At 53.8% G+C, this 19,112-nt stretch overlaps 1 protein-coding gene across 1 annotated transcript in view; it reads right to left on the bottom strand.

Moving 5' to 3' along the window:
- Ptprn2 (protein tyrosine phosphatase receptor type N2) overlaps window positions 1-19,112 on the bottom strand; it is a 718,290-nt gene that overhangs the window by 410,552 nt on the left and 288,626 nt on the right. The window contains exons 6-8 of the mRNA XM_076835049.2: window positions 14,345-14,705; window positions 2,005-2,159; window positions 451-477 (exon numbers count right to left, since the gene is read on the bottom strand). Of these exons, the coding sequence (XP_076691164.2) occupies window positions 451-477; window positions 2,005-2,159; window positions 14,345-14,705 (543 nt within the window). The remainder of the gene's footprint in view (window positions 1-450; window positions 478-2,004; window positions 2,160-14,344; window positions 14,706-19,112) is intronic.

The raw sequence follows: 19,112 nt of genomic DNA, 5'->3' as shown, positions 1-19,112 counted from the left end.
CTAACAAGAGAACAGCTCGCCGAGTCATTTCTCCCACTCCAACAGCAGCTTCAGGGAACCACACGAGGACATGCCCCTGCTGAGTCGGCTTCTGCGTCTGTGCGGTGTGCACGGAGAAGCAAGGCTCCTGAGCGAGGGCAACCAAAAACTAACAAAGCCCATAGGAACGTGGAGGTGACTGGAGGGAAGAGACCTCACAAAACCTGTGCATGCACCAGAGGGAGAAGCGCTGCCCAGCGACCCTTCTGAAGGACAGCAGGCCCACACCTGCACCGCCCAGCCTGGGCCTCCACAAGGCCACCGCAGCTGAGCAACTGCTTATGGAATCTCGACCACCGTAAATCTAGTTTAGGTCGACTCTACTGCCAGCAGCTGCCAGGTCAGCGTGCAGCCAGGCCACCAGCTCTGTCCAGCCAGGCACTGCAGGCACGCTCCTGTGGTCTGGGAAACAGGTTGTGCTGTCCTCATTTGGCCTTGCTTCCCCAGGCAGGGAAATCCTGAGAATGTCAACTTCTGTGTCTTTTTGATTTTCTATGATGGATGCGTATTAGCTTAGAATCTGAAAACAGTATTTTTATGTACCCTAGCATACACAATGCTGTATGCACTTTTGACGCTTTTCTCGATGTTGACATTATGAGGATTTCTCCTGTACTTTCCAGGGGGAAAAACACTTTGCAGATCATAAACGTTGGAAGCCTTGAACTAAAAGATCACGGTCCACCCTGGGTTTTACATAAGCCACTGTGCATGCAGCCTCCATTTTACCTCATGGAAACGCCTATCCTTCTTGTCCGCGAGAGCTTCGTCACCTGTAAGAGACAGGAGCGTTAGCCACATCCCACAGGACATGAGCAAAGGTGTCAGAGTGTGTGAAAAGACGTCGTGGAGCCCCTCTGAACAGAAGGGATACTTCCTGCGCTGGCCCCGCTCCCAGCATGACACAGTGTCCCAGAAACATCCATAAAGCAGATGTTTCTCCAGCTCAACCAGAGGCAAGAAGTCAGCACCAGCTGGCCTGGCAGCTCCTGGCCCTGGGCCTCAGCACCCTGTACCCTCAGCAGAGCCCACTGAGCCTGCACAGCCAACTCTTCCAAGCCACAAAGAGCAGTGTCCAGCCAGGATGGCTGCACGTCCACTGACTCAGGTCATCCGGCTTGGGCAACAACTCTCTCCAGGTAAACGCCCCACACACGACCTACCCCCGGTGTGCTGCACCCAAGCCACATATAGGCTCCAGGTCGCCTCCTCCCTGAAGCCTGCTGGGCAGGACCTGGGCCTTCTGTGGGCAGATGTGCACTGGTGGTTGCCCAGCGTGTACCCCACTGTGGCGAGGCTACTTTCCCTTTCTGTGTTTCTGTGTTTCCTACTGCAGTACCCGGTGAGCCTGTGTCCCAACCCAGAGGAGAAAGGCCTGTCACCTGCACCTGGCTTTCAGCTCCTGTTCTTGGACACCTACCACCTACAAGGCATCGAGTTAGCAATTTGCTAGGGCTCCAAGAACTCTGGGAGCAATCCCGTGGGGCGGGGCTGGTCACAGAACACCTGTCTGCCAGGGGCTGCCTAATCAGGGAAGGCAGCCGGGAGGGGACTTCCATGCCCCCCGCAGCTTCAGAGGGTGGGCGCAGGCCGTCAGATGAAGCCCTCTGGCTCCACTGTTCAAATGTTTGACAACACCGATTCCCAGGATCCAAACAAAGACGTGGCCTCACTCCGGGCTTCCTACTGCTAAGGCTCAGCACAGAGGAGCTCACCTCCTGGCAGAGCCACCTGCCACTCGGCGTAATTGCTCCAGAGGCTCAGCCTGGAAAGAAGGTTTTAGAGCAAAACCTCAAACAGATAAGATGATCATTAATATGAACTCCACCTCCCCAGCAGGAAGAAAGCATTTCAGCCTGCTCAACGGCAGGTCTAGTGCCACATATGACCACATCCCTGCCCTGAGTCCACCCCGAAAGCCAAGGGCCTGGGGAGAGGAGGTCCCCTTGGACTGCTGCTTCAGGCCCTCTGCCTGCCCCTCAGCTGGTCTCCCTCTGGGCACTCACCTTGCATGGGGCCTGCAATTGTGCCCACCATCTCCTCCAGTTCCAGGGGGCCCACTTGCTTCACTTCAGCTTGGCGCTGCCACAGGTCCTTCAGGAGACTCCGAATGACCACATCTGGGGGACAGAGAAGCCATCTGTAGGTGGGTCCAGCTGTCACCAGGGAGGGGCCTGCTGGGCAGGCAGTGGTGCCATCCCAGGAGGACCACACACCTGTGGAGCCTGCCACGCTGGCCGCCAGGCCGCATCACTGCTAAGTGGACGGACAGGCAGCCCCGGGGGCAGCGTAGAGGCCGCCCGGGCGTGGGTGCGTCGTGTGCCCTGCGAGGCAGCCCCTGCTGGTCCTGCCTGTTCCTCTCAGTTTCAGCCCCACGACCTACAGATGTTTACACAGAACCTGACAAAGGTCTTTTCACTATGAACCCTTAAGATATAAAAATATAAAACTTCGCATTTTCTAAAAAGGTCAAAAATATCCTTCATACTTATTTTTAATCTCTAACAGAGGTAAACCCAATTCTTTACTTTTTTTTTTTTTTTTTTAAGGATAAACCCAAATTACATCTTTTGGGAGAAAGAAAACCTGAGTAATTCTGAGCAAAAAGTGTCAAGAATGTATTTTTAAATAGAAAATCAATAAAATGTGAAGGAATAAGAATAAAAACAACTCCAACAGCTTCACACAGAGGTACCCCAGGAGCATGCTGCTCCCAAAGGCACTCAGCAAGACGGGGCGGGACTGCGTGGGCGTGAGAGGGTTCAGGCATGCTGAAGGAAACGCACTGCTGGGGAGGGCTGACAGAAAGTGGGGCCCTGCCAGCGCTCTGGTCACCCGAGCGTGGGCTCCTGGTCTCCAGGACCACTGCGACTTGCAGAGCCCAGGAGTCCACCCTGAGACTCCACGGTGGCATCCCTGCCACCCTGACCTGGTGGGTCAGCCCAGGTGGGCGGGCACTTCTTGCATTCCCCACTGACTTAGCCAGGGGACCCCACTGCTGCTCATCTCTGTGACCCAGAAATCTGGGGATGTTCCAATAACGTCGGGTGCACTGTCTACCTGAAAAGATCTTGTCTAGTCCCCCTGCAAGTCCCTGTGGGTGGGGTCTCTGTGGAGGGGCTGGAGACCAAGCTGGGGGAGCAGCCATCAGGCCAGCGCTGGGACATGCTCTACGCACACATCCCAAGCAGAGCACAGGGCTAGCTGCTGATTCTGCAGCCCGTCCACCCGGCCCAGCGCTCCCCTACCTTGCCCCCCTCCCTGTGGGGGACAGGGTCTACCTCTGTTCCCCGCGTGCCCAAATGCCCCCTAGAACTCAGCTCCAGTGCAGCGACCCACCCCAGGTCTCCACAGAGCAATGGAAGGGGTTTAGGAGGTGAAGGGCCCTCCCCCCCACCCCCCTGTCCCCCCACCTCCCTCCCCTACCTGGGTCCACTTCCCTTTCACAGACATAGTGCACTGTTCTGGGCACAGCGCCCTCTCGAGGTACAGAGAAGGATTGCTAAACAATGGCCTTGCTTTCATGTGGGTTCCAACTCTACTAGAAGAGGTGGAAATGGACAATTAAAACATACACACTTAGACTGTCTGGTGGTGACAGATGGTATGCAGTAGAAAGGACGGGAGCTGGGATGGACGGTGGGGTTCTCAAAGGATTATTGGAGAAGACTTGCTGAGAATGAGTTCAGTGGCCCAAAGGAGGTGAGGCCCGAGCCCAGGGGGTACTGGGAAAGACTCTGGCCTTGGGGTGGACACTGCTTGGCATGCTGGGCGGGGGAAGGGAAAGGAGGTCAGAGTGTCTGGGACAACAAGCAGGGGAAGAGGTGGGCAGGGACAGAGGCGCACAGGCCTGACCCCAAGAAGGCTTTCCTTCTCCGAGAGTGATGGGAAGCCCACACGTGCTGCTGCGAGCAGTGGGGGACCGTCGACTCACGATCTTAAAAGGACCACTCTGTAAGGTGCAGAGGAGAGACAGGGTCAAAAGGAAGGCACCCACTTCAGTCACTTGAGGAGGAAGTGAAGTGGGGACACACTCTTCTAAAGCCCAGCGAGCCCCACGGATGGAAGAAGCGACACAGAGCACAGTCCAGTACCCCAAGCTCCAAAGCTTGGTTCCCTCCATTGCACCCCAAGATTCCAAGATCTGGCGAGCTTACAATGACAACTTAAGCAGCTCTCAGGGCTGCACGTGGGCTCCAGCAGGGCAGTCACACGAAGTGTCAGGACGTCAGACGTGGGAGGCCTCGAGTCGGAGACCACCCTGCAGTGGCTCTGCATGCACAACCGCAGGCCTGACCTAGGACTCGCACGTTCTCCTGGTGTCCCCCAAACAAAGCGTCATGTGCATTAGAGGATGAGCGCTGACACGCGGCTGGCCTCACTACAAGACTGCTCTGTCACAGAAGAGGCAACTCACCCACAGCAGCTTTGCTCCTCAGTGCCTTTAGTACCACCTACATACGAAGTACGTGGTTTAGCTAACACCACTCACCACCATCACCATCCTCACCGTCACCAACACAATCAGTCCTCACGTCATCTTCCTGTCACCATCGCCATCCTCACCACATCACCTCATATCATACCACCACCATCACCATCACCCTCGTATCACCACACACCACCATCACCTCATGTCATTACAGTCATTATCCTCACCATTATCCTCATATCATCACCACCATCATCACCCTATCACCATCACCATCATCACCACCATCACCAACATGACCATCACCACCCTATCATCCTATCACCAACACCACCCTATCATCCTATCACCAACACCACCATCATCCTATCACCATCACCACCATCATCCTATCACCATCACCCTATCACCATCACCACCATCATCCTATCACCATCACCCTATCACCAACACCACCATCACCCTATCACCATCACCACCTATCACCATCACCACCATCACCCTATCACCATCACTATCATCACCACCATCACCCTATCACCAACACAATCATCACCCTATCACCATCACCATCATCACTACCATCACCATATCACCTCACCACCATCAACAACATGACCATCACCACCCTATCATCCTATCACCAATACCACCATCATCCTATCACCAACACCACCATCACCCTATCACCATCACCCTATCACCATCACTATCATCACCACCATCACCCTATCACCATCACCACCATCATCATCACTATCATCATCATATTACCAACACCACCATCACCCTATCATCATAACTATCATCATCCTATCACCAACACCACCATCATCCTATCACCATTACCACCATCATCCTATCACCATCACCAACACCACCATCACCCTATCACCAACACCACCATCACCTTATCACCAACACCACCATCATCCTATTACTATCACCCTATCACCATTACCACCATCATCCTATCACCAACACCCTATCACCATCACCCTATCACCAATACCCTATCACCATCACCCTATCACCAACACCACCATCACCCTATCACCATTACCCTATCACCAACACCACCATCACCCTATCACCATCACCCTATCACCAACACCACCATCACCCTATCACCAACACCACCATCACCCTATCACCAACACCACCATCATCCTATCACCATCACCACCATCACCCCATCACCATCACCACCATCACCCTATCACCAACACCACCATCATCCTATCACCATCATCCTATCACCATCACCACCATCACCCTATCACCATCATCCTATCACCATCACCACCATCACCCTATCACCATCACCACCATCACCCTATCACCATCACCACCATCATCTTATCACCATCACCACCATCATCCTATCACCATCACCACCATCACCCCATCACCATCACCACCATCACCCTATCACCAACACCACCATCACCCTATCACCATCACCCCATCACCATCACCCCATCACCATCACCCTATCACCATCACCACCATCATCCTATCACTATTACCATCAAAACATGACCACACCATCACCACCATTGTTATCAATACCATTAATACAATCACCTCCACCATTATTATCATCTTCATGAGGAACTGACTGTGCCCTTCTGTTTAGAGGGTATACAGTTCATTAATTGCAGAGTCTAACACTTTGATATTTATAAAAGATTCAAGTAAATTCAGTAGGAGTGTATTATTTTATTCTGTCTTTATGTGGGTTTTCCCTGGAAGACATGGATATAATTACATATCTGTGCCCTGCCTATTTTCATTGAAGATAACACCAGGAGGGCAAACTGTGTTCTCCTTCCACATATAAGGGGCTTCAGGAAACCCTGCCAAGTGGCAGGTGTGTCTCACTGGAGAGTGAAAAACGCCCAAGTTGCAGGCAGGAAAATGCGCCATTGCTTGTCAGGTTGTGCTGTTTTATACTCACGGGAGCTGCCTTGGCCCAGTCTGATTTCCTATGACAGCAATAACGAGGCCAAGAGGAAAGTGCTACTGACGGAACTTCAGTGGGTGATGAGGAGAGCCAGTCAACGTGTTTTCTTGTTCTTCTCTTCTGTTTGGGGTGCTAGGGCCTTCCACACACAAATGCCCTACAACTGAGCGTGCCCCCAGGCTCAGACTAGTTTCTAAAGCCTGTTTCATTCAGAGTCACACCACAGGAGTTTGCACACTCAGAGTGCTATCTGACTTACAACAGGGAAGGCAGCCGGGACACGTACTGGTGGCAGGCCCAGGACCAGATGTGAACCCCTCCAGAAACAGTCTCGAGGGAGTGGCCCGTCTACACTGGGTAAATGAGCTACACCGGGGAATGCCCTTTGAGGGCTGAGTTGTCCAGTCTCCTCCTGCAGGTGCCAGCCTCCATGGTGTGTGGCCAGGTACGCACGGATAATGCACGTGTGCCAACAGGAATGCGATTTACGGCCAGAAGGAAACCAGCACTGCCCAGAAGGCCCAGGGTCTGGAGACCTTGGTTCCACCGAGGGCTCCTGCTGGGCTGGTGAGGAGGAGAAAGACTCCCTGCACACACGCCCGGTGCTTCTCAGGGGGACCTGCCAGGTGCTCAGGGGGTGCACCACCCAGCACTTCCCGTGGCCAAGGGACCACCTGGAGCCACAGGGAGGATGGCACCGTGTGTGGCCCCCAGGTCTGTTGAGCCAGCCTTCCCTTTAGGGCCAGTGTGGAAGGTGGCAGGGCAAAGTATCCGGGGAGTGAGAAGCTTCACCAAGTTCCCTTCAGTGCCCTGCCACTCATAGCCTAAGAGAGTGCTCAACGCAGCACTCACGTGAAGAACTTTCCAGCAAAAGCAGCTAGCCTGCAGCAGAATGGCCCTCCAAGGGGAGTGCTGGGGCAGACCAAAGGAGTAGTTTGTCAGTGACGTGGGGCAGCTGCCTGACTACCCGGCCCCTCCAGGTCTGAGGACAGGCGCTGTGCCAGTGTGGGGGCCACGTTCCCAGTTGGGAGGAGGCATGTAAGGCAGTCCACGTCCCTAGGACACGTGGCTGTGCTACTCAGGCCTGACAGACCATCGCTGCGCCCACACTAAGGCTGCAAGCAGGTGGAACAAGACCTGCAGGTGCAGCCCCGGGGCCACTTTCCTGATGGGTAAGCCACAGAGCGCTCCTTCCAGTCTTCTCCTGCCCTGTGGGAGCCTAGGCTGCTGACCCCACTGTAGGCGATGGCTGAGGCCAAGACCCTGGCACCTCAGACCCATGTGGGCTGGTTCACTGGTAAAAGGGGAAAGGTCTCTGCTGACGTAGCAGACGTCTTTTTTTTTTTTTTTGTAATGTATTTTTTTGGTTGTCAATGGAACTTTATTTTATTTGTTTATTTATATGCAGTGCTGAGAATCAGACCCAGGGCCTCACACATGCTAGGCAAGCTCTGTACCACTGAGCCACCACCCAGCCCCCAGCAGACTTCCTGATGACTCAGAAGGTGCTCACAGGCTCCATGGGAGTGCAGGTCCAGGGCAAAGAGCCCGTCAGCCGTTCCCTTGCCAGGAGCCTCTCTGCCCCAGTTCGGTCCTGTCTGTCTGTAAGCCAGGAGACTGACTGGTTCTAGCACGCTGAGCACACTGACCGCGCGGACGGAGAGTGGGTGTCCTCGCCTCACCCATGCCAAGGCACAGGGGCTTCATGTCACGTGAACACGATGCCATAGTCACACGCATATTCTTTCCAGGGGGGACAGAAACACTTGACTCTGGTTGTATCATATTAAAATCTGCCACTGTCACTGTGCAAAGTGAATCCTTAGCACAGATCCCCTCCACAGACCAGCTGGGGAGGGCTGTGAGCTGCATGCCCTGGAGGCTCAAGTAAGAATGCACAGAATCAAATGCTCCCAAGCCACCGAGCTCTGACCTGGAAAATGGGTGACTTGGTGAAGCTTAGGTTTGGTGTACTGTACACAACTGTAAAAAAATGAATAAACATGAAAAGTGGACATGGAACATTTTATTAACTAAGAGTGACCAGAGTTCAAGGTGTGTGCCTGAGTTTTCTGACCAGGGAGAAGAGAGGAGCTAGCCCAAATAACAAATTAAAGGGACACAGAGAATAAACAGCTAGGAGTCCACCCTGAAGGTCCCCCTGAAACTCACATGCCCCGAAGGCTGCATGTGAGTCCCAGTGGCCCCTCACTCCTAGTGAGGGAAGAAGAAATTCTCCCCTTTCCACATGTCTACTGTGCTTGCTGTGCATGCCAGGAGGTGATTATTTTATCCCCGGCAGAGTGCAACAGATAACCTTTCTCTGATTCCTAGGGCACACTGATCAGGAAAGCCACTCCTGGCCTGGTGTGTTGTGAACCAGGACTTGGGGGGCCGCGTCCCAGGCTGCACCAGGGCAGCACACCTTGTCACCTCCAGCCTGGACAGCTGGGGTTGCTTTAAGTTGCTTTAAAGCTTTTAGAAAGGAAAAGAAGATGTAAGTAAATGAATGAAGGAAGAGGCTCCTGCCTGAGTGCCTGCCACAGGAGCTCCTGCCACAGCCAGTCAGCAGCCTCCTGCCAGGTTGCCCAGCAGCCAGGGATGTGCCGGGAACCCCTCTGCTCTATCCCTGCGCCCTTTCTCATGGCCGTCACTCTACATCCCTGCACTCTCATTTGTTTTTCTGAGCTGATTCCAGAAACTGGTTTGTTGATCATAAAACTGACCCCAAACTGGAGCATCCTGCCCTCAAGATAAGACACAGCCACAAGGCACTTGCCACCTGCAGCCCGTGCCCAGACACCGGCTGCCTGCCCCCAGCTCCTGGCAACACTGATGTCCACGTGCAGCCCCTGTCCTCCTCCTTGCATGAGCATCACACTTCCCTAAACTGGAAGGTAGCCTGCTTCCTGGCAGGTTGGTGGCATCCTCAAGAACACCTGCTTTCTTCCTCCCAAACACTCGTCTCTGCTGGACTTTCTGTGGGGTGAGCTCCCCCATGGGTTTGGAGCTAGCACGGAGGAGTGGCCATGGGTGGGCTTCCCCCTCACTGCTGGCTGAAGGCAGAGCTGCGGGAAGCCTCTTTCTGAGCCACACAGGACCCTCCCAGCTGGATATCTGCCTTCTGGGAATGCAGGCCTGCAGTCACTGGGGCCCTCCATCCTTACCCACCTCACAAACCTGTGAGAACACAAGCCGGGGAGGGTGGGGAGCCAGGGTGGAGGGGTGCTGGCACAGTGCTCTCTGGGTCTGCCTGCAGACTCCCTTGCGTGACCTTCCAGGTGAGACTGAGTTTTGAGGTGTGGGCTGTGGGCATCCCCATGTCTCCTAGGGGTTTCTGTCCTTATGGATACCTTTAGTCTGTCTAACCTGCTTGCAGGGCTCCAGAACATCATCTCGGATGGTGCTGCCCACATCCCGGGAAAGACGTGGGTGTGTGACCTGGGTGCTCCTGCAGCACCCTCATTTCCCACAGCATGCTGCACCCACCGCGGTCTAGGAAAGCCTCATCTTCAGGTGCAGGGCATGCTTCCCCTTTTAGCTCAACCCTGTAGAGAAGTACACCTCATCCCTGCCTTGGCCACCCTCTGCCCAGAACCTCTGCAGCACTGCACTCCTTCAGTGGCTGTTCCAGGGCTGCAGGCTGCAGTACAGAGACAGCCCACCACTGCCCCAGTGCACTATGAAGGGTCTTAGTGCACAACTTGACATGCAAAAAAACAGGTCAAGGAAACTGGATCTGGAGCCGAACAGCCATTCTACACTCCAGCGCAGAAACCAATTAGCCAGAGCAGCAAAATCAGCTGTGCTCAAATCTGCATGTGAGCTGGGGGGTCTTTAGGGCTCCAGCGTTCTCTGAAGCAGTCTGCACCCCCAGTCAGGTGTCATCATTCAGCCTTCCACCTTGTTTCCTCTTTAGGAAGATGAGGCTGAAATAATGCACCTCTGGGGGCTGACTGGAGAGGGGATTGGTGCTGTCCATATGCACTAGTGCCTCACTCACTCTGCACCATGGTGGTGGCACACACTAGGTCCAGGGGACAGTGGAGGCCCTGGCAGGTCTGCTGTCTGCGTCACACTCAGGCCTCCAGGAGAGGCAGACCCTGCACCGTCCACACAGGCGGCACAGTGAGTTCGCGTGGTTCCGCGAGCAGTGAGGGCCGTGACACCAGAACCTCCAGGGAGGCTGGAGGCGACCCAGCCAGCTCTGCCACTCCTGGGAGGCACAGAACACGCCCTAGAGGTCTTCCATTGAACTTGGAGCACACAGTGGGGAACATGTTAGACGTCGCTGGGAAGCAACCAGCAAAATCCACATGTGGGGAAAATAAAGCCCCAAACTTGAGATGGATGATTTCTGGGGAAAAAAATCGCAAAAAAGAAAAAAGAGGAGGAGAAACCTTGCACAGATAGAGCTATCAACTCCGATGACCCTCTGTGGATCCAGCTTCAAAGGAACCACCTGGGAGAGCCACAGTAACCAAAATCGCTTGGTCTTGTCACCAAAACAGACATGTAGACCATGGTACAGAACAGACACAGAGACCCCCCCACATAAACATAGAGAAAGGTGCCAAGAAGGTACATTGGAGAAAAGAGAGCCTCTTCAACAAGTGGTGCTGGGAAACTGGAAGCCGTATGTAGCAGAAGGAAATTAAACCCTATCTCCCACCCTGCACAGAACTCAAAGTGGACCAAGGACCTGCGCATGAGACCAGAGACCCTGCACCTAATAGAAGAAAATGACGCTCTCCATCATGTCCTTAGGAACCAGCCTTAACAGGGCTCCTAAAGCGCAAGAAGTAAACTTAAAAAGTCAGTAATGAGGGCTGGGGTTGTGGCTCGGGGCAGAGGGCTCGCCTAGCACATGTAAGGCCCTGGGTTTGATCCTCAGCACCACATAACAATAAATAAATAAAATAACGGTGTAGCGTCCAACTACAACTAAAAATGAATATTAAAAAATTGAACAATGAGATGGAATCAAACTAAAAAGCTTCTTCACAACAAAGGAAAGAATCAAGGACGTGAAGGGAGCCCACAGAATGGGAGAAGATCTTTACCACATGCACCTCAGATACAGAATTAATCTCCAGGATATATAAAGAATTCAAAAAACTTAAGACCGAAAAAAAAAAAAATAACCCAATTAACAAACAGGCAAAGGAACCCAACAGGCACTTCCACAGACAAAGAAATACAATAGGTCAACAAATATACAAAAAAGTGTTCAACATCTCTAGCAATTTAGAGAAATGCAAATTAAAACTACACTGAGATTTCATCTCACTCCAGTCAGAATGGCAATTATCAAGCATACAATTAACAATAACTGTTGGTGAGGATGTGGAGAAAAAGGTACACTCATACACTGCTGATGGGACTGCAAATTGGTGCAACCATTCTAGAAAGCAGTATGGAGATTTCTCAGAAAACTTGGAATGGAACCAACATTTGACCCAGATAAACCACTCCTCCATATATACACAAAGGACTAAAATCAGCAAACTACAGTGATGCAGCCCATTAATGTTTACAGCAGTTCAATTCACAATAGCTAAACTACGGAACTAGCCTAGGTGCCCTTCAACAGATGAATGCATAAAGAAATATACACATGGTATATGTACACAGTGGAATATAACTCAGCCAAAAAGACAAATGAAATTATGGCATTTGCCAGTAAATGGATGAAACTGGAGACTATCATGCTAAGTGAAAGAAGCCAATCCCCAAAATACCTAAAGGCCAAATGTTCTCTGTGATATGCAGAAACTAATTCACAATAAGGGTAGGGGAAAGTACGGAAGAATAGAAGTACTTTGGATTAGACAAAGGGGAATGAAGGAACCCAGAATGGGAATAGGAGAGAGAGTAGAATCAATCTGACATAATCTTCCTGGGTGCATATAGGAATACATGATAAATGTAATTGCACATCATTTACAACCACAAGAATGGGAAGTGACACTCCATGTATGTCTCCCAGTTGGTTCCTTTGATATACATGACATTCTACTGTCATGTATAACTAATGAGAACAAGAATTTTTTAAAAAAACCAACTGAGAAAAATGCATGACAATTGGGAAATCTGAGCACCGAAAAGACGTGGAGGTGTTAGCACTGTTATGAATCTTGATGGGATGGAACTGTTGTGGTCTGGTTAGTACACTGCGGAGAAACTGACAGAGGAAGTGATCTGGTGACTGATCTGCTGGTCAGAGTCGGGCAGGGGTGCAGGGGAGTTGGCCTGCAGCCAGGGTCCAGGGTGCTGTGTGTTGAAGTGGGTCTGGCAGGCACGGGGTTTCCCTGCACAGTTCTGTTTGTGTTTGATATTTTACAAAGTGCTTCTGAAAGCATGCAGAGCACTAGGAAGACAGTATGTATAAGAAGATAACGGATGTTGCAAGGCAGCTGAGGGACAATGCCCAGCAGACTAAGCAACTGGTAAGGGACTGGACAGTGGAGGGTGTTTCCAGGAGCACACTCCAGAGATGGCACTCCAGGGTGTGAAGAGGAAGGGAGGTGCCAAGGAAGCAGCTGGAGGGGCAGGGAGCCCACCTGGCACCAGGGACAGCCAGGCGCAGGAGAAGGGGCTACCTTCTGTTTGCAAGACACGTGCTCTCCTGTTAGAATCACGTCCCTTGGGGGTAGCATTGTCTGCCTCTCCCAGTTTCCCACAGCTAAGCAGAGGCTGTGGATAAATGGGAGTGGGGTGGGAGGGGGGTCAGAGAGAGCAGCCATGACCCAGCGTGGGTACAGCAGGAGTGAAGGGCAGAAGGTGCAGGGAAGGCACAGCAGTCCCCTGAGGGCTCGGAGGTGCCGAGGAGGAGCTGAGGGACCGCTGTGGGGTGATGAGGTGAGTTGGGAGGCCACCCAAGAGCCCAGCAAATGAGAGCCGTGCAAGAAGCAATGGGGACACAGGATTCCTCAGGGCAGCCCAGACTGACCACAGGTGAGAGCCCCAAGGGTGAGTGCGGCCCGGGGGCATGCTGACCACCTCGTGGACAAAGCAGCTGACGACACCTGTCTGCACAAGCAGTCCTCAGCTGAGCGTCTCATGCACCCTGCCCAGGGCAGGAATGAGAAGGAGGTCCTGTCCTCTAAACTGTGACTCCACGTTGCTCGTTGACAGACTGCCACAGTGGCCACATGCAGCCAGCGTGTGAGGGTGAGCCGCCAGCCGGAAAGCAGCCAGGAGGCGACTAGGGCCTGCAGGGCAGCCACGGTTGGGCCTTCTCCCCGAGACAGCGGGAGAGAAGCCGTCACCTGCGAGGTCTTGGTTTCAGAGCCCCAAGCCAGCTGGCCTCAGAAGGAGGCTGCTGGGGAGTGCGTGGCCAGAGCCTTCCAGGTGCCGCAGAGCAGCCACGGGCACCTGCCGACGGTCGGTTACACCAGGTCACATATCACTATGACCTGACGATCGGTGTCGAGGCCCACACCACACGTGTGCATTGTGAGTGGTGCTGACCTGAGGTGGGAGCTTTGAGGACAGCAATGAGGTCGGGCCCCGGGGAGAGGTGTGACATGGGACAGTGCTCCTATTCAGTCTTCTGGAACACAAGGCAGACAGCACACCCGAGGCCAGACCTGTCCCGCGAGCCACACGCCATGCCCCATGTCAGCCTCGTGAATAAAATGATGCGTTTAAGCAAAGGACTGCACCGAGCAGAAGATCTACAGGATGTGCACCTCGCCCACAGCCGGCCACAGGCATCCCAGGCAGCGGAGCCACCACTCGCTCTTCTCCCACACCGAGGGGCTGAGGATGCCCAAGGTACCCCTGTCCCACCCTGCCTCCTTGCTCCACCCACCCGAGGAGGGAAGCGTTGAAGGAGACCCCTGGCACAGAAAGAGGCAGGGAAATTGGCAACGTGAGGCGGGTCAGCAAAGCAAGCCACTCACCATCATCCGAGCTCAGGGGGCCTCTGGGGTCTTCTGGAGACGAGGGCCACTTCTGAAGGGGTGCTGCCATCAAGAGGGGCCTCGGCACCCTGGAGGGGTTCTGCAGAAGGTACTGTGGATCTGGGTCACCCTCCTTGGGGACTAAGGGGGGCCTCCAGGCAGCATCGGCTCCGAGAGCGGCCATCAAGTGCTGTCTGTCCACATTGCTGTCCACCTTGGGGCTGAGCTCGTCGGGCTGCAGCCGGCTGAGGGTCCGCAGTGGAAAGTTTTCAGGATACTTGTCTCGGGTGATGGGAGGGTAGGTCAGTGCAGCTGTGTGAGCCACATAGGTCAGGACACTCTCGGGGAAGGGGTCCTTGCCCTGGAGGGGTAGAAGAGCAAAACAGGCAACAACTGAGGCTCCACATCAGCCACACACTCGAAGGGCCTTGGGCCCCTTCCTAAGTCCTTCCCAGGCACCAGATATCTCCGAGGGGTGAGTCCAAGCAAGGATCTCATGGTGCTGACCAGATCATGCTGTGTAGACATCCCTGCCCTGGTTCTTAACAACAGCTTCACCGAGAGATGACTCACACACCGTGACATCACCCAACAGCATCACCACTGATTCCAGAACATCCCAATGCCCCCTAAATCAACCTTGTCCGCATTCCGTCCCTCTCCCTTCAGCTCAGGCAAGTCTGCTACTTTCTGTCTCCATGGACCTGCCTGCTCTGTGGGCACTCCACATGCACAGACTCTCGTCACACGTGTGCGTCTGCATACTCCTCAGAGCTCTCGAGGTGCACCCAGACCCAGGCTGAAGCCCACCAGGATGTCCCTCCTTGAGGCTGCAGAGGGTCCCTCTGGGTATACATCATATTTGCTTATCCACATATCAGCTGATGGACACTTGGTTGTCTTCAAGTTTGGGCTGTTCTTTAGACATATGTATATTTTAGTTGTAATCAGACATTATACCTTTATTTTATTTATTTCTTTTTATGTGGTGCTGAGGATTGAACCCAGCACCTCGCACATGCTAGGTGAGCACTCTACCACTGAGCCACAACCCCAGCCCCTGGGCTACTCTTAATAACGCTGCTTGAGCATTTGTGTATGGGTGTTTGGACGGACACCCGGCTTCAATTTCCTGGGGCATATACCTAGGATGTGAAATCGCCAGGTCAGACACTGATGCCTGAACTTTCTGAAAGACTGCTAAACTATTTTCTAATACAGCTGCAAGAACCTTGCAGAGAGATTGAAGGCTGGACCTCCCCCCACCCTCATTCTAGAGGCTAGGAAATGTGCTGTTGTTTGCCTTTAGAGAATTCTGCTGGAACGTCTCTCCATGTCCTCCACCTGCAGGGAGCTTACTGTGACCCTGTAGCCTTCTCCTTCAGCCACCCTCAGCAGGCTCCAGCTGCTTCTCTGTGGGTGTGGGCTGCATTCTGGCTCCTCTGGTAGCTACCTGAAGGGCTGCAGCCTCACACAGGGAAGCAGTCGGGGCCTCCGCCAGGACGGACAGCCACACCGTGTTCACTGGATGATACCCTGCCCAATACAGTCTTTCCTGGGCCTCAGCCTGTGTTTCCTCTGCACGGAGTGGTATTCGCAGGCAGATGCATCCTCTTTACACTTTGCTTCTGCAACTAGAAAAGCCGAGTCCCAGTGGTTGACAACTGTGAAAACGTCGGACATCTCAACGTTCTGCTCTACTACTCCACCAACACTCCACACAAGCACAGCAGCTTCCAGCTTTGAGAACTTGAGAGAGGAAGGCCATCCTGGAAGCACGCCCGGAGCTTCCTCCCGCACTCTGTGTCCAAGGCCACCCGTTTTCAAATCACATCCTGTGCTGCTCATGCCCCTGGGGCCCCTGGTGAATGAGGGTCGGTGTGAGTGCCTGGCATTTAGGTAGGTGCGGGGTCCGAGCTGACACCAAGGAGGCACCTCAGGACTCCAGGTCTGGATGCCCTCAACCACATTTTGGCTCCACCTCCAGGGGTAGATGTGGTGTAGGAGGTGGAGCTGAAATGAGATGGTGGGGCCTAGTTTCAGCTCTCGTGCAGGAACTTGAGACATCACTTCACCTTTTGAGACTCGTTTCTTCTCTCAAAGAAGGAATTTGGATATTGTCTCTAAGATTTTTTTATTGCTTATTACTATTTCCAAAATAATATGGTTTTAGCTGTCATCCCAATCATCGAGTATTGTCTGAGGACTAGGCGAATCAACTGCTCTTCCTGGAGAGAGGGGAAGCAGGAGGAGGGAGCACCAGTGAGGAGGAGAGCTCTCAGACAGCACTGCCCACAGCCCGCCACCTCCCTCAAGTGAGTTCCACATCACCAGAGGCTGGCCTGCACCCACTGCCAGAGGCTGTCCCTGAATGGCTCTTTGGTTCACGGTACTGGAGGCTGGGTGTCTGCATCCACATGCCTGGTCCTTGGCCTGTGAGTGTCTGCACACAGCTGGTCCCACGCAGCCTTCCTTGGAGCCTCCCCCTAACGGGCCTCTGATGAAGGTCACTGAGGACACTCCAGGCAGAGGGGAGCTCAGCACTATGCCTTGGTTTGTTGAGGCTCTAAGTCTCCTCAAGAGGAAGAGGAGGAAAGAGACCTTCTCAGCAGCAGCAGAGGCTACAGAGGTGACAGAAACGCCCAGGTGCCTCATGGAGTGACCTCAACCTCAGGGCCAGGGCTGTGTCCAGGGTTGCGAGGAGGAGCGGTGAGGACGCTCCTCTCGAGGCTGGCTCCTCCCACGTCTCCCGTCCCAACAGGGAGGTGCTGGGCTTGGGAGCTGCCTGGGCTGCAGTGCTGCCTGGGGTGGCAGGCGCTGGCATCAGCCTCTGGCCATCTGGGAGCATGCAAGAGGACACTGCCACCCTAGTTTCCCTCCTCATACGCCAGCTTCACGGGACAGCAGAAGGCCCACAGGCCCTGAGGGCCCTCACCTTTCCTCTAATTTCAGCATTTTGAGTTTAAAGTTCTGACTTGCTCACAGCCTCTATTTTGAAGTTGCTTTAAGTCTCAACTTATTAAAATGTGGGGTTTCCTGAGATAATGCTGAATTATTTTTTAAATGGAAACTACACAAAACCGGAAATTAACAACCTAGAAGCCAGTTTCTGTTATCTGGTACATAGTGTGGACACAGGCACAGGAAGTCCCCAACTGCATGGAAGAGAATCCAGGGGCCTCCTTGCTGTGGTCCAGCTGGTGTGTGAAGCACTGGACAGCTGTGCCCACCCTCGCTGAGATGTAAGCTGGATACTCTGCTCCAGGTAATCCTCTACCCAAGCTATCTTCACATAAGAGGCAGAACCCACTGACCACAGGTGGAAACAGCCTCTGGAAAGCAAGCTCCTTAGAAGACCGACACAGGCCATCAGCATGCTGGTGCAGCCTGCCTCACTCCAGCCATTCGTTAACATTCTCACTGACAGAAGCACTGGAAAAACAACTCTGTCTTCTTTAAAAGCAACCAGAAAGATGAGGAAAACCTAGGTAAAAGTATCTGGCTTAGCACATGCCCCAGACTGTTAGTATCATCCTCAGCAGCAGCAGCAGCAGCATCCCAGACTCAGTACCATCCCCACCACTATCCACAGCAGGCCACCACCGCCCTCGGCAGCATGCCCACCCTCGGTGGCATGCCCACCCTCTGTGGCATCCCCACCATCACCCTCGGCAGCATCCCCACCCTCTGCGGCATGCCCACCCTCGGCAGCATCCCCACCCTCTGCGGCATGCCCACCCTCTGCGGCATGCCCACCCTCTGCGGCATCCCCACCCTCTGCGGCATCCCCACTGTCTGCGGCATCCCCACCACCGCCCTCGGCAGCACCACCGCCCTCGGCAGCATCCCCACCCTCGGTGGCATCCCCACCCTCTGCAGGATCCCCACCCTCTGCGGCATCCCCACCATCACCCTTGGCAGCATCCCCACCGTCTGCGGCATCCCCACCCTCTGCGGCATCCCCACCCTCTGCGGCATGCCCACCCTCTGTGGCATGCCCACCGTCAGCAGGATCACATGCTCCTGCTGCTGTGTGCTAAGCTCTGTATTACATGGGAGAACAATAATTCAGACATGCCCTGTCTTTCAACAGCTTGCACAGTGCTATGGAAGTTATGTCAGAGAAATCAATGACTGTAATTAGAAGCACACTCAGAGAGTTCACAAAGCAACAGTGGCTGGGAAGGAAGAGGTTCCAAACTCTGCAGGACAGACCAAAGCACCTTTCTGGAGCCTGTTCTCACATTGCTTCCCAACTGCCCAGCAGTGAACTCACTGAGGGAGCAGTTCTCCTAGCTGCCGGCTTGACCGGGTTGTGGTGCGAAAGCCAATATCACCCTCCTTCTTATGAATCCCTGGACATCTCCTACCCAGACTGCACAGCAGCAGTTCAGACTGCTAGGGAGACCTGGAGGTCCCGGAGTCCCACAGGACACACTGAGTGCACGAGACTCTTGGCTGCAGGCTGGCCCCTCACACTCATCAGATATTCTCTTATGCCAAGGACTGGAAACAAATCAGGAAACTCAAATTGGGACATCTTTGACCACGTAACACACACTTTCTCCATGTGCCTCATAGCCTGGAGGCAGCCCTGACAGGCACAGCGATCAAGACGCACAGTGGGCTGACAAGCAGCAGCAGTGGGGCTGTCCGCAGGCTTCCTAATGAGCGGCTCCACGATGCCACTGGGTCACACAGTGCCGTGAGATCTGGGAGCACAAGCCAGGGGCAGTCGGTAGGGATCTTAGACACCTGTCATCTCTGC

Source organism: Callospermophilus lateralis, chromosome 1 (genome assembly GCF_048772815.1).
Source record: "Callospermophilus lateralis isolate mCalLat2 chromosome 1, mCalLat2.hap1, whole genome shotgun sequence".
Lineage (NCBI taxonomy): Eukaryota > Metazoa > Chordata > Mammalia > Rodentia > Sciuridae > Callospermophilus > Callospermophilus lateralis.
This window is presented reverse-complemented; position numbering and strand designations above follow the sequence as displayed.